The 15,151-nt window shown below is 47.1% G+C and overlaps 1 protein-coding gene across 7 annotated transcripts in view; it reads left to right on the top strand.

Annotated features, from left to right (window-relative positions):
* TLN2 (talin 2) overlaps window positions 1-13,183 on the top strand; it is a 419,393-nt gene extending 406,210 nt beyond the window's left edge. For 5 of the 7 annotated variants that reach the window (XM_033107581.1, XM_033107583.1, XM_033107580.1 and 2 more), the window contains 5 exons: window positions 1,954-2,079; window positions 4,258-4,320; window positions 4,412-4,639; window positions 7,468-7,593; window positions 9,098-9,232. In XM_033107581.1, the coding sequence (XP_032963472.1) occupies window positions 1,954-2,079; window positions 4,258-4,320; window positions 4,412-4,639; window positions 7,468-7,593; window positions 9,098-9,226 (672 nt within the window). In that variant the 3' untranslated portion in view covers window positions 9,227-9,232. Of the gene's footprint in view, window positions 1-1,953; window positions 2,080-4,257; window positions 4,321-4,411; window positions 4,640-7,467; window positions 7,594-9,097 lie in introns of all 7 variants that reach the window. The other 2 variants (XM_033107584.1, XM_033107586.1) reach the window with 2 other exon arrangements.
* The last annotated feature ends 1,968 nt before the right edge of the window (window positions 13,184-15,151 follow it).

Raw genomic sequence — 15,151 nt, 5'->3', positions numbered from 1 at the left:
GAAATCTGCTGATGGGCTACTCCGCCCTGTAAAGTGGACTCCTCTTGGAACACGTAATGTAGCTGAGGCCACTTGAGACAGGAGTCCAGGAGATTTGGGGGAAACAGCATGGGCCTCTCTTTTTTCATCTGCAAAGTGAAAAGGGGCTCCTTTGGACTCAAAAATTCTCTGATTTCCTCAGTACCTTAATCTGTTATGTGCTTGACTTTCTTTTGCAAAATGAATTTTCAAAAACAGTCTTTAATCAAAGTCATTGTATGCATCAGAGCCTACGGTCACCTCTTCGGGGCCTGTGTATGACAATACCTTGTGTGTCAGAGTGTCATATAATGAGTCACTGTGTATTTCAGTCAACAAATGTTACGTTCCACTGCTACTACTACCCCACTCCCACCCCATAATGAGGAATCCAAAATGATTCCATTGGAATTGAATTCTCTTCTGTCCTAAATGCTCCTAGAGCAAGACTGTCAGAAATAACAAAGGCTATACAGCTTGTCTTACCTGCTGCTGTCGTCCTTCAGGTCCACTAGATGTGCACAGAAACGTTGTTTTGATAATATGAATTATAAAAACGAAAACGAGGTTGGCATCTCTCAAGATTCAAGATATAGCCGTAAGAAATAGGGAACTGGATAAGAATCGTATCCATGTATCCCTCCTGTCTGATGTCTCATACAGGACCATTAGCGAACCACTTTGAGCCTCTGACCTGAAGTTACTCCTCACTGATGCCCTAGGGGGTGGCCTAGGCTGTATCGCGTCAGAGAGACTTAGGTTTCGGTCTGGTCGCAGTTCTTCTTCGTGCTGCCACAGGACCTTGGGCCCCGTTCTCCACCTCCCTGAACCTCAATTTTCTCACTGTAAATAGAAGGATATAGATAACAATAGTATAGGATTTCTTTTTCTCTTTTTCAGTGAGAAACAAGTTAATGGACATGGAAGTGCCTAACAAAATGCTTGGCACATAGTAGGCACTCTTAAAACCCTATTGCTCTTGTGCAACATTGCAAATGTACTTACTACCGACTTTGTATACTTAAAATGGGTTCAAAGGGTAAATTTTATATTATTTGTATTGTACCACACACATACCAAGAAAAGTATTGCTACACCTGACCATCATCTCGTAGTGCTTAAAAGGTACCAACCAGCCACATCTTCAACATTCTAGGACCTAAGGGGCACTTAACCATATTGACACAGAATATTAGTGCTGGAGGGACTCTTGAAGGAGTTCGCCTAGTCTGACCACGCCAAATGGTGGTGTTCCACCCCACGTAGCCCAGGGCCAGGTTGCTTTGGCAGCACAGCGCATGGCAGTACTGAATTCACAGCTGAGCCCTAATGACCTGCCAACACCTAGCACTGGGGCCAGTGTTCTTCCCCAGGTGGAGCCAGGCCTCCTGGTGACTAAAGTTTCAGCTGGATGGATTTCCTTCCCATCACTGAGTGATCTGTGGTTGGTATGTAACTCTGTGCTCAGCCACAGCAATGCACATACTATTTCACTTTTGTTTTTACCCCATCTTGCCTTTTTTTTGAGCCTAAGCCCTGAAAGAGTATGCCACCACCTACTCTAGGGATTTTGATTATTGATTATTTTTATTTGAGTTATTGATGCTAATGGAACCATTTGAGTATATTTTATTCATAGTGAATTTATGTCTCTTTAAAAATTCTGCTCTGGAAAAATAGTCTGCCTTAGAATTTCCTGATTTAACATTTGTGTAGAATGTCAGTGCTGGCAGCTTTCACCTTTTAGAGTGGGGAAGGGGGTAGGCAGCAGATGTCGGGGCAGCCTGCCAGTTTAGGCCTTTCTACCCTGGTGTGATTTGTCAACAAAAAGCAATAGATGGATGAAGAGCCAGGTGACCAAGCAGTAAGTAGTTTGGCAGAAAGCACCCTGTGTGGATATGAATTGCATGTGATACTGTTTTCTTTTGGTTATAGCAAGCAGATGAGACCCTGGATTTTGAAGAACAGATCTTGGAAGCTGCTAAATCTATTGCTGCTGCCACAAGTGCCCTGGTCAAATCGGCCTCGGCAGCCCAGAGGGAGCTGGTGGCCCAAGGAAAGGTGGGTAAACCCCGCTGGCCAAGTGGTGGGACGTTCACGTCGCGAGACCTATGTGAAAAGGATGTGAACGCGTTTGGCCTGACCAAGGAAAACGGTGCTTTGCCTTCCCTCACTGACTTGCCCGTCTTTGCCCTAACTGACTGAAAACTCTTGTTTGTTTAAATCTACCAAACAGAATGAAAGGTTTGGCTTCCAGGTCTCTCATCTGCTTCTGGTTAAGGAAAGCATCCCAATCAGGCCCTGAACAAGACATTTATATTCCCACTGTTCATTGGGCTATTTAAAGACGCAAGCTGTCGTATTTTCTTGGTGGGTGACTATATAAGCCCCGGAGTTTGGGACTTTATAATCCCATCTTCCAACTCCAGTGACTCCCTTCATTTTTTAGGACTGTTTAGCTGAATGCTGCCCTGCTCTGCAGTTAGCATTTTCCTGGTCAAAAGGCCAGTTTGCTTTTCAATCTAAAATTTCTTCCATCTTCTTCATCTCCGATCACTCATTCCATCTGGATTAGCATGAAAGCATAGTTGTTTTTCAGTGATCCACAGGATTAATAGCACATTAGACTTATCCTGGCTATGGGAAGGTCTTCCGATTTAAAACACTCCATGTGTCCTGTTATTCCCACACAACATGGAACCAACCCAACCAAGCTGAGTCTTACCGAGAGCCACTCAAATATAGAGGCACTACGGAAATCCTGTCAGGTTGTGGGCTTAGGGAATTTGGTCACCGTGCTTGTCAGTCACTTCTGTTTCCTATTAAAAGGCCTTTGCTGTCGGTGTACAGGTAGACAGATATGATTGTGGCTTGACCCAAGCACATGTAACACAGACAGGAAGTTATGTGCCCCACCAGTGGCCCTCCATCTGCCCCAGGGAAGTCTCCTGTGAGCGTAGCCATGTCTTAATCCAACCCACATACTTTGGCTTCTCTTTCTAAGCGATTGTGTGGTATGTTTTTCAGTGTTAACATATGTACATCTCCCCAAGTGGCATGTAGTCCTTTCATGTTTCTCACTCATCCCCTATAGATGTAGCACAGTGCTAACCTTACTTATCAAATACCTTTGACCAATCAATATGTAAAGACCAAAAATGGATCGCTGAGAAGATCCTACCTAAACATTTCAGTTGATTTGTAAAGGGCCAACCATGTGCCAGACACATTGCTGGATTCTAGAGAATCTAACTTGAATATGGCGGAGCCCCTGTCCTCCAAGGGACTCATATGTTCAAGCATTTAAAAAATTGGTAAAGGAGGTTCGACTGGAGTTGGATGAACTATGGGCTTATAGGCAAGACATAGGGGTTTTACCTGACATTTGCTAAGCCCTGATGTGCCGCCTGTAATTGCTGACACATCCCCAATTTCATATTCAAATTAAGAGCGTCATCTCTTATCTCTCCAAGCACTTCCCACAAGTATAAGGGTATTTCCTCCCATAGCTACTCCCTCTACGGCTAAACAGAAAATATTTCACTTGTTGCCATATTTCTAAATAGAAACAGAGATCATCTTACTTCTAGCCTCTTCTCTCCCCACCCATGAACAAAAAACAAAAACAAAAACAAAAAAAACATATATATATATATTTATATAATATATTTATATATATATATTTATGGTCTGTATTTCCTTAAGGGTCTGCACTTAATTGTACTAAAGGAAATGTACCACCCTTTTTTGCGTCCTCTGCCAGAAAATCACAGTGTGGCTTTCGGATCTGTAATCAGGAGAGATTTAAGTTTCCTTTGGCTCTTGAAAGAAGAGGACTCAAGGGCTCCTGTGTTTGAAACAGAGAAAGATCCCGCAGAGGAAATAAGCATGTAAAGACAGCCCCAATCCATCATTCCTGAGCTGTTCTCCCAGAAACACAATACCTGGCACAGTAATGCAGGCCGTTGGGAGCATTTCAGAGCGACTCCTTGTGGCTCAGGTGGAAACAGGTGGCCCAGGTGGAAACCAGCCTGGCTGTGCTGGTGCGAGTTGGAGTGGCCAGGGTCCCGCGTGGGAAATGATGCTCCATTCTCACACTGGTGCTGATGGTGGGAGTCCCCGGTGGTGCTGTGAGTCTGATGCGATGTCTTTCTGGTTCCAGGCAGTGGGGTCTGAGGGGCTGCAGGTCACCCTGAGTCTTCCAGCTCTCATTGCAAATTTCTAACCTCCACTCTCTAGGTGGGCTCCATCCCCGCCAATGCTGCAGATGACGGACAGTGGTCACAGGGACTGATTTCTGCCGTGAGTTGCCTTCTCCTTCCTTCCCATTTGCGTTTTGGATCCCCTGAGGGAGGTTTGGGCCTTGGGTCACTTCTCTGTTGACTGTCCCCAGGCCCGGATGGTGGCAGCTGCAACCAGCAGTCTCTGTGAGGCAGCCAATGCCTCCGTTCAGGGACATGCTAGTGAAGAGAAGCTCATCTCATCTGCCAAGCAGGTTGCCGCTTCCACCGCTCAGCTGCTTGTGGCCTGCAAGGTGAAGGCCGATCAGGATTCAGAGGCCATGAGGCGGCTACAGGTAATGGTCACTGATGCTGGTGGGAAAATACTCCTGTTGGAGCGGGTAAGTGTCGCCAAAGGGGACAGTCTCACTTCCTTGGCATGACCCACCAGGCCTTCCATCAGCCAACTCTCTCCCACTTTTCTCATTTTCTACCATGTGCGGCCATGCATCCTATACCCTGCTGACCCACCAAACTGACATTCTCCACACGTGCCTTCTGGTCTCACGCACTGGGGCCCTCTGTCACCCAGGGCGTCCTGGCCCTCCTCCCCACCAGCCCAGCCTGGTGAACTCCTACTTGTCCTATATGACTCAAATGCAAAGTCACCTGTTCTGGGAAGCCCTCCCTGACTCCCTGGCCGCAAGGTGGTCAGTCCTTCCTCTGTCCTGCCAGGGCCCCCACCAGCTCACTCCTATGGTTCCTGTCACTGGTACCACCACATGTACCTTTACACCTGACAAGGCTGGGAGCTCCTTAGGCACAGGCACCTCCTCTTTAGCTTTGCATCTCTCACACCTAAGCTGGTGCCTATTTCGGTGGAAGCCCTCAGTCACTGTTGGCAGAAGAAGGGAGTGAAAGGACTAAGGAATGTATATGAGACTGTTGCTAAGGTTTCCCAGAGCCCAGAGAACACCCTAGGAAGGTGACAGTCAAGTGTGTCCCGGTGCATATGTTTTCCTGATTGCTTTAATTATAGACGTATTTTAAACACAGTGAAGGAAATGTTTGAATGAAAAAAAGCACAGAGCCTCAACATCTTCACAATGTAAGATGTTATTTTTTTCTTCCTGTTTTTAACTAGATACAAAATAATTTTTTCTAGTTATAACCATAGCAAGAGACATTCTGCCTTTTTTCACTTAACATTTTATCATACATATCTTTTACCTTGAAGAAACAGCTTCACTATTTCTCTATGCAAAGCTAACTGGTCCATTCTTCATGAGTCTCATTTTTAATGATTGCATGATATTACATCAACTTACTATGCCAGAATTTCCCTAAACTTTGGACATTTTGTTTCCAATTTTCTACATTTTTATTATTATAAGTGTTATAATGCAGATTGTTTATGTTCTTAAAATATGTTTATAAGTTGTGAGTAATTTCATAAAAGGCAGAAATATTTTAACAATTCCACCAAAACTCAGAACTCTTGTTTTATTGAAAGTCCCAACGTGCATTTGTGTTGTTGGGTCCTCGTGAGTGTCTCTCTGACCCACCTCCCTCACTTTCAATGGACTCCTGGAATAAACCCAGGGAAAACTGGGGAGCTGCACTTTTATGAATGTGTGGTTTGTGAGTTTGGAGAACACTTCTGAGGAAAACATCCTGAGTTAAGAAAGACCTGAGTTCAAGTCCTGCCTCTGCCATGTATGAAGTGCTTGATCTTACACAGATCAATCACTGAAAACTTTTCAGGCTTTCTTTGGCCTCCTCTGGAAAATGGGAATAGAGATCCCTGCACTGGCTCTTCCAAGGGTTAAGACATGTGAACATGCTTTTGTAAGTCCTAAGGATTTACACAGATACAACACAGCATCACCCTATTGTCACTGTTGCTGATTTAACTGGATGCTGCAGTGTGACGTCTGAGTTCCTTACAATGACCCGGAGGTTCTCTGGTGCTAGACAGACCTAGGTTCCAATCCCAGCTCTCTAACTTACTAGGTACAGGATCTTAGACAAGTTCTTAACTTCAGTTTCTACAACGGAAAAGTGGACTGACAATTTCTGACCTCACAAAGCTATTTTGAGAATAAGCTCATGATGACTACTTGTCAGAGATTAATTGGCTTCCCCTTCATTTTTTACACAAGTCCTCATCGTCCCTATCGGTCACTTTAGATTACTAAGCAATGAGACAGTTAACTTTGAATGAGAAAAACTCTCAACCTTCTGATGTCTCACCCTCAAGTTCTTGACTCTGAGGAGGCTGGGCACGGAATTTGGGAGGTTTAATGCATCCTTGACCACCATGAGAAGAAAATCACAAACCTCAGGTAGCAGAAGACAAGTCCCCAGGGCCATGCTGCATGAGCATTAAGAGAAAAAAAGCCAGTGTGGGCTGTAGCCCTTACTGAAGATCTAGACTACACATTGGAAAGCTTTTCACCTGTGTCTAGCAATTGCCCCATCCTTGAGCATGTAGCATAAAGCCCAGCTGTGACTGTAAAAGTATATCTATAAAGGCCTCAGTTACTATGGGGGTCCCAGACCTCTCATGCAGGGATAGTTTGTGCTTTCATAGTCTTTCATTCCCCCAAACATCAGTGAGTGCCGGCCCTGGGCAGCCACTGTGCCAGGTGCTGGGGATGCAGAGATTCAAGTCATAGCCCCTGCCCTCAAGTTACTATCTAACAGGCAGAAAGGCAACCACCGTGTGGTAAGGGCTGCAAAGAAGCCAGCATGGAGCACTCGAGGAGCCTGCAGGGTGGGGGGGTGGGTAAGGCTGAGATGGACCAAGAGAGTGATGTCCGAGCCAAGTCCTCAAGTATTTCTAAATTGGATGGGGCAGAGGGAGATGGTTTTCTAGACCAAGGAGGCAGCCCAAGTGTGCTTCTGTTAACACACATATCACAATGCTACCATCATTTATTTACAAAATTGTAATTCCACTCCAAAGTGTGTGTTCCTTGGGGGCCAGGAACTAGATCTCATTCATCTGTGAATGAGCTAAGGTTAGGTAGGTGCCAGTGTTGGTAGAATCAGTGGATGGATGGATGGATGGAGAGACAGACAATGGGTACTAACTAGAGAGAATTTCTGTGTTATAATTCGATGATAAATTGATTCATAGTCTCATGAACCGTACCTTCATGTCTGTTCTTGCCAGATCCAAATGGCTGCTTCTAATGATACAATGTGTGTTTTGTTCCCTCTCCAGGCAGCAGGAAATGCTGTGAAAAGAGCCTCAGACAATCTTGTTCGTGCAGCCCAGAAGGCAGCATTTGGCAAAGCCGACGATGATGATGTTGTAGTGAAAACAAAGTTTGTAGGGGGCATTGCTCAGGTGTGTGACAAAACCCAGACAGCGCCTACTCCCGCCGTGGACACTGTCATAACACAGACACAAAACAACAGTGGCTTAAACAAGATGGACGTTTACTTGTCCCATGTAACAGTCTGGGTGTAAGCAGCCGAGGGAGGATGTGCTGGCCCCTTTCCATCTCCCTATTGCTCCACCTCCCCGAGATGTTGCCCTTGGCCACTTGGTCCAAGATGGCTCAATAACCACCTGCGCTTTCCAGCCGGCAGGAAGAGGGAAAAGGGGGGCGGGCACAACCACAAAGTGGTCGCTTCCTCTCACATGCCATTGGTCAGCACTTAGTCACATGGCCTCACTGTAAAGGAGGCTGGGAAATGTAGTGTTCTTAGTAGTCTTGTGCCTAGCTGAAAATCAGGGATTCTATTACAGAAAAGGAGAAGAGGAGAAATTGGAAGACAGTGCTATTGTCATGTAAATAAAATGATGCATTTGGAGCTGTTACCCACTCAAGATGTTTGGCCCAACAGAAAGAATGAATGGTGACCCCTTCCCAGAACTTTTATAAGAGTAGATGGGGTAGGAGAAGAGTAGCCTGACTTACACAGGACTGCATTCTTGTGCATGGGTCTGAGACAGAAACTTCAGGAAATCAGGCTTGCAGTTTAGGATATGTGTTGATATAAATAAATCCATTATACGAGATTGGTTTTCTTCTTAGAGCCAGGAGCACCGAGACCTGTTACTGAAGTTCCTCAGTCCTGTGCCTGCCTTAGCTCTTCCTAAATCACTCCCTCTATTTGGAAATACACTGGATGCATTTTTACAAGGCTCTGTTTCTCGATACGCTAGTTCCTTAAGAGGTACCATGAAGAATGGTCTTTGGAAAATTCTATACTCTCTACCTCACCTTGAAGTATCGCAGGAATACTCCTGATCATTAGCCTAGAAAAGGCTCACAGGAAAGAAGTCTATTTGGCTTTCTTGAACACAAACTTCATCTTTTTCACACAATACCTATTAACTAATATTCTTCAGATCATTCTTTAGAAGCATGAAATAAATATATGAAAACCATCTAGTCGCTAAGGATTCCCACTTTAGTTTTAAGAATACCTGGGCCAGATCCTACTCCACTAGCTGGAACTTCAGGAAAGTGGACTCCATCTCTCAGCTTCAGGGTTCTCACTGGAAAAATGGGACGTTCAATGGGGCGTACTTTACACTGTCGCCGCAAAGATGATGGGACACTCCATACAAAGTGCTTACACCAGAGCCTGGTGCACAGTGGGGATACAGTAGATGTTTGCTATTTAATCAGAGGCGAGAAGTCCACTTATACTTGGGTCACCTGCGTTGTTGGTCTCAGAACCCAAACCGTGGCCCAGAGGCTGGTCTGCAGAGCTAAGAATACTTATTCCTGGTGCATTGCTATAGTAGAAGCTATGGGAGCTTATGAGGCCTGCAGTGGAGAGGGAGGGCAGTTTCCTAGAAAGTTATAGATCCATCCAGCTTGCTGCTTTCCTTCCAGATTATCGCCGCCCAGGAGGAAATGCTGAAGAAAGAGCGAGAACTGGAAGAAGCAAGGAAAAAACTGGCCCAGATCCGCCAACAGCAGTATAAATTCCTACCCACTGAGCTGAGGGAGGATGAAGGCTAAGGCCAGAGCCAAGATGGCAAGCCCCAGGGGATGGCTCTGCAGGGACTGGACAGACTGTTCCTGAGAGGCAGGGCACTTACCCAGAAGCTGCCTGCCTCCCCCTGGGGCCAGCCCAGAGCTCTGTGTGCTCATTCTCACATCTCTGTCCTGTTGGGCACCGGCTGCATGATCGTGATGTCACACGGTACAGTGTCCCACCCACAGCTCCTCTGCCACCTCCCCTCATGCCTCGCCATATCTCAGGAGAGAGGGGCGCACATTTCGTGGACTGTTACCAAAAAGGAGAAGTCAGTATTATGTCGTTCTCAGACACTCGTGCTTTTGTTGATCCTTCTCTAGGCCTCTTCCTGGGCCTTTTGTGAAATCTTGAGAGGAGAAAAATAACAGCCTGAGGAAATCATTGATGCCATAGATATTCAAAGATATTCTTCTCCCTCTCAGGAGAAGGTGGAAGTTGGAGTGGAACACGGTTAATAAAAGCCAGAAACATAAACTATTGTGGACTCCAGGAGGACACCTAGGGTGGTCCTTCTGTGTCTCAAGTGCTGGCTCACCCAGAGGGTGAAGAATTCCTGCTCCTGTTTGCACGCCTTTTTCCCTCAGTGTGTAAGCTCCCTGTACACTCTAGACCCATCTTGTGTTCTGTGGCCCAGAAAATTGAACGAGTATTTTTTTCCTCCATAATCCAAAGGGCAGAGAGGTATGGGGCACTGTCAGGGCTTGGTGAGCAGGGGCTGTAATAAAATGTGTGGGCTTACTCTGCAGAGGCTGTTTCAGTTCATACAAATTCATCCACACAAACCCACATCCCCCGGATGACAGTCAATGCAACATCCCCCTAATCTGAAGCATGCAAGGTGGGGATTCACCCGAACGAAAGCAATTCCTTAGTGACTGTCTTCCAAGTCCCACATTGGCTCCTCTGCTCTTAATGTGGTCAGAAATCACAACTGGAAGCTATCTGTTTCAAAATCTGTCACCTGTCCTGCCTCCCAAGATGGACATTTCCCTTTGTCTTAATATTCCTAAAACCTAGATGCATCCTAAAATCAAAATGAACCTTGCATAAGATAGTTTTGCAATAGATAGTTTTGCTTATTATTGCATCTTATAAGTGAAGATGTATGGTATTTTCAGAGTTCATCTTCTGGATGCCACTCTTCCAGAATTCCTTCCCCCCCACCCCGCCTCATTTTTTTCAGAGCCCTCTCCTTGGAAGGGCATTTTATGACCTTGCGTTTACCTTTAATCTGAGTCTTGACCCGAGATAGTACCTGAAGGATGAGTGGCTCGTGGGATAGATCCGAATGCCAGGTAGCAAGGGTCTTTGGAATAATTCATAGAGGGGAAACAGTGGTAATGGTGGTACGTGGTTTTCAAAGCTGATAACTGTGGAAGGCAGTCATCCTCCACCTGTCTGCAGTAATTAGTGTCATGTCTCAGATCTCGTCCACAGGATGGTTTCAGAATCCCAGAGTTCATCTTCTGGATGCCACTCCAGAGGAACGGGTGATGCTTCGGTCCTCAAAGGGTGTCACCTTTAGACCTTGCCAACAGCTCTGCTTTAGCAGACTCTAGCCCATGTCATGGTTTTAAAATATAATTTAACTTTTGATAGTTTCCCGTGGGAGACTTGTCAGTGCTACACAGAATAGAATTTTTTTGCCCCAACAAGTGGAAAGCGAGAGGAAAGATGGTGTCAGTGAAAAGCAGGTGGAGAGAGTGTGTAGGGAGGTGGGGATGGAGGCGCCACCTGTGAGAAGGAGGGGAGCTGGGGGAGCCCTGGCATCTCGGAAGCTCACAGGCTGTTGGCTCATCCTCTCTGAGTGTAGGTAGTACAACTCTTCATCTCTGCCCTGGCTGTGCCCCCTCGTACTTCACAATGAAAACTGAGGGCCCCGTGGGCTGAGGGTTCTCCCCTTGAGACACTCTGCACATAGGCACAGGGTGCTCTGAGAGACTCTTAAGTCTCAGAGTCAAGCTGTGTCGATGCCCTCACATCCCAGGACTCTGGGTGGCCCCTCCATTGCCCACCCTCACCCCCTTTTCTTCCAGACTCTGCAACTGCTCTTCTCCTGCCATTTGACCCCTGTCACGTCCTGGCATCCCAGAAACCAGGGAATGAGTTCTCTGTCCCTTCCTCACAGTCATTTAAAACGTCTACTGCATTTGATACAGAAAAACTTCAAGAGACAAGCCAAATGGAAAGGCCTGTCCTTTACACGTCAGGGAACAGGCATGGAGCAAAGTTTATTTTTGTAGGACCCATATAAATATCCTCCTGTCTGGATTGTTCTGCTGATAGAAGCTTTGGAAGTTAGTTCCCAGTTATCACCTGGTGTAATGCTGGTTTTTCATCTGTCCCTTCCTCGTCCCCCCATATACGTGCACGCAAATGGCTCGGTCTTCCCTCATTTCATGAAATGGTTGAAAGACTGTGCTTTGGGCAATATTTAATAGGCGCTACAGCAGGTGTCTCCATGGCACTGAGGGGGTCTTCTGGTTCTTCTTGAAAGGTCTGTTTGCATTTGGAATGTGAGTGTTCATTTCAGAGCATCTAACAAAAGAATGGTTTCAGGATAAAATGGCCCCAAGCCTGGAGCATAGAAATGCTTCTCTGTGTGAAGGGGAAGCTGGTGTGTGTCCCATGAGGAGAGCTAACACTGGGCTTTGAAGGCTTCAGCTGATCTTTGTGCCCAGAAATTGCTGTCTCTGAAGGTCAAAAAAGGAACCTGAATTGGACTTCAGAACTGCCTGGTGATTTGGGAGTTTTGGTTTTGCTTGGTCCTGCCTTTCAAAAGGACGCTGAAGTTACATTCAGTTACACAACCAGCCCTTGTTTAAACTCTGCTGGTGTCCAGCCGGGTGCGGCCCTGGTGATCTGTGTAAGCAGGTACATTGAGTCCTGGGCAGCCGTCCTGTCGGCATCAGGGGCCTCAGGACCACCTATGGAAGGGCCATGTGGCCTCAGGCAAGCCTCCAGAGCATGTGCTTTGTCACAGAAAACCCCTCAGGGCTTCTTCGTAGGCTTTCCCTGCTTGCTTTCTGGGGGTTTTATCAGTGAGTTTACAGTCAACCAAAGCCTATTCCTAATATATCAAAATATAACCCAGAGAGAGTGAACCCCACCACCAAAGTGACCCCAAGGCCAAAGCCTCACATGGGAACCAGGCAGCAGAGACCCTCCCAGGGGATTCAGGGACCTCCTGTTTCCTCCTTGGCAGTGAACCCCCAACCCTCCCCAGCTCTGAGGTGTGGAGCTCTGGCAGGGCCTCTGGAGAGTCTGCCCTTGAGACCCCAGCGTGGACTAGCAGCATGTTGAGTTCCCAGACTCCCGGAGGAGGCGTCTCCTCTGCCCACTGAGGCAGTGACCTCCTCTGAGCCTAAGGGGACCCAAAGGATTAGGAGGATATGCTCGCCTCAGGCTAAGAGGCAGCAGAGTTCAGAAACCCAGAGATCTTGACAGCTGTGCCAGGGGCTCGGGTCCCCCGTCCCCATAGTCTCCAAGTGCCAACCTCAGGAGGTGGCCTCTTGCGGAAAAGTGTCTTCCCCCACAGGGTCCCCAAGTACCACGTTTAAAAGTCCCCGAGACGACTGCTCTGTCTGAGCATCTGCTGGGTATGTTATGTTTATGGTCATTAGGAGCAGGCATGTGACAGAGCTTATGTTGACTGAGTTATAAAAACAAACACTACAAAGAGACATGTCTGTAAAAGAGGTTTGGATTTGGCCTTCCTCTGAGCCCACCTCCGGGCCTTGCAATAAGCATCCACATGAGAGTCAGCCCGTCGGTGCGTGTCTCCTAGTTCCCGGAGGCTGGGTTTCACTTCGCCACCTTTTCCCCAAGCTGCAAAATCCAGAAGCAAATAGGAAAGTTAAACTCTGCTGCGTGTCATAATGTCTTTATTGGTCTGGTCACATAAATTATTATTTTTTATTCACCAGAAATAAACTTTTAAAGGAATGAACCTGTGTGAGAGTCTCATGGAAATGGGAGGAAGGTGGAAGAGACGGAGGAGAATGCGTCTTTATTATGTGAGAGAAATTCCACCTTGTGACAGCACCATAGTTACCAGACGTGTGTTAGAGGAGGAGAGTGGAGGGGTGTGTGTGAGAGAGCGGGAGAGAGGCAGAGCCATGGGGTACCACGGAATTCCAGACAGCTTGGCTAACGCTGGAGGAAATTCAAAGAAGAAATAGACAGTGAGGAGCAAGATGCAATGATTATCCTCTGACAGAAGCTGTCCTGGATGAGTAGCCCAGGGCTCGCGGACTGTGCTGTTACCTAATTGGAAGGTTGCACAGCTCAATGCAGAGCTCGGCTTCCGACAAGCCAGAAATGCAGCCTCCAGGGACCGCAGCCCTCCTTCCTGGAGGGAGGGCGTGCAGATGGCTTTCCAGAATCCTTCTCTGGGAGAAACCAGACTCAGAAAAAATGAGAGGTATTTCTGATCTACAAAAGGGCGCTGTCAAAGAATCACCTTAGCAACGAAGAATGTGTCACCGGTATGTCTAACAACTAAGGATTATTTTCCCTCATAAAACAGTGATTTGGGATCTCTAAGCCAATTGGTAATGTTTTGCTCTCTTTGACTTAACTAGAATAAGGATGAGAGTGCTACCACCAGCAGGAAGGTGGGAAGCCTGAGGTGCAATTCAGGAAAGAGGGTGGGGGGCTAAGGTTCGTGGCGTCTTCTGCATGTTCAGGACTGAACACACAGCTCCCTCAGCCCTCAGCAGCTGCGGTGAAGGTGTTGTGGCCGTTTTGCAGAGGGCAAACCAAGACTCAGCAGGGCATCGAAGTGCTGGATGTGGGATTGGAAGCTGTCTGCAGGGGTTCAGATCCTCTGTGCAGCTGAATCAGGCTGACCTACAGTCAAAGACCTTACCACGGGTCCCATCACCTACTGTGTAAAGGACACTGGGGACCCTACCTTATTCCTGGAGAAGGTCACAGTCCAGGGAGAATAAACTTGTGCCAGGGCAGTGGGGCAGAGCCCTGGAGTTGGGAAAGGCTTTCCAGGACGTTTGGCCTGACTGCTAATGAATGGGAGTTTTCCAGGCAGAGAAGAGCTAGGGGGATGGGATTCCAGGCCTGGATTTATGAAGGGGTGGACAGCTTAGGGCAACAAGGGGCAATTTTGCGGAAGACAGGGTTTGTGGCTTGGGGTCTGTGGCATAGAAAGGAAGGCAGCCAGGAACTCACTGTGAGGGGCTTTGCGGCAGGCCAGGGCACTTGGAATTGCTACCACATAAATCATCCTGCAGGCAGACCTGAAGATGCTGTCCTCAGAGAGCTCCCTATCGAAGTGTGGAGATGTACTAACAAAGGTCAGTCACTCGCGAGTGAGTTAGGTCCCAAACCATAGTGCAAGGGAAGTTCAGAGCAAGGAGAACACATGAGCCGAGCCACAGAGCCTCTCCAGTGGGAGATGCCACAGCAAGAGGGACTGTGCCAGGAGTCAGGGCAGGCTTTATTAAGGGGTATGGACATTTCATCTTTAGATAGCTAACACTTAGTGTACTCCTACCACATGCCAGGCACAGACCTTTATTCCCCCCATTTAATCTCCACAACAACATGTAAAGCATGACACATAAGCATTCTTACTATCCTCATTTTATAGATGACAAGGCTGAGGCACAGAATGGTTAGGTAACTTCCCCAAGGCCACACAGCGAATAAAGCTGGGACTCTCCCAACCACTGTATTAAGATCACACTGGTAAGTGGCAAAGCAGACACTCAAACTCCAGTTTGTTTCCAAAGCTCATGTTTTTAACCAACAGCCTATGGAGAAGCTGTCTGAGCCTGGCAGATTGGATAGAATTTAGGCAGAGAGAGGTAGAAGGACCTTGGAGCAGAGGGAATCATGTGTGCATGTGGCAGAGCCTGGAACATAGTGGAGGGGCTGCTGGGCGATTG

The sequence above is a fragment of the Rhinolophus ferrumequinum genome, chromosome 6, assembly GCF_004115265.2.
Source record: "Rhinolophus ferrumequinum isolate MPI-CBG mRhiFer1 chromosome 6, mRhiFer1_v1.p, whole genome shotgun sequence".
Classification (NCBI taxonomy): domain Eukaryota; kingdom Metazoa; phylum Chordata; class Mammalia; order Chiroptera; family Rhinolophidae; genus Rhinolophus; species Rhinolophus ferrumequinum.
Note: the sequence above shows the minus strand (reverse complement) of the source record. Positions and strands in the feature narration are given on the sequence as shown.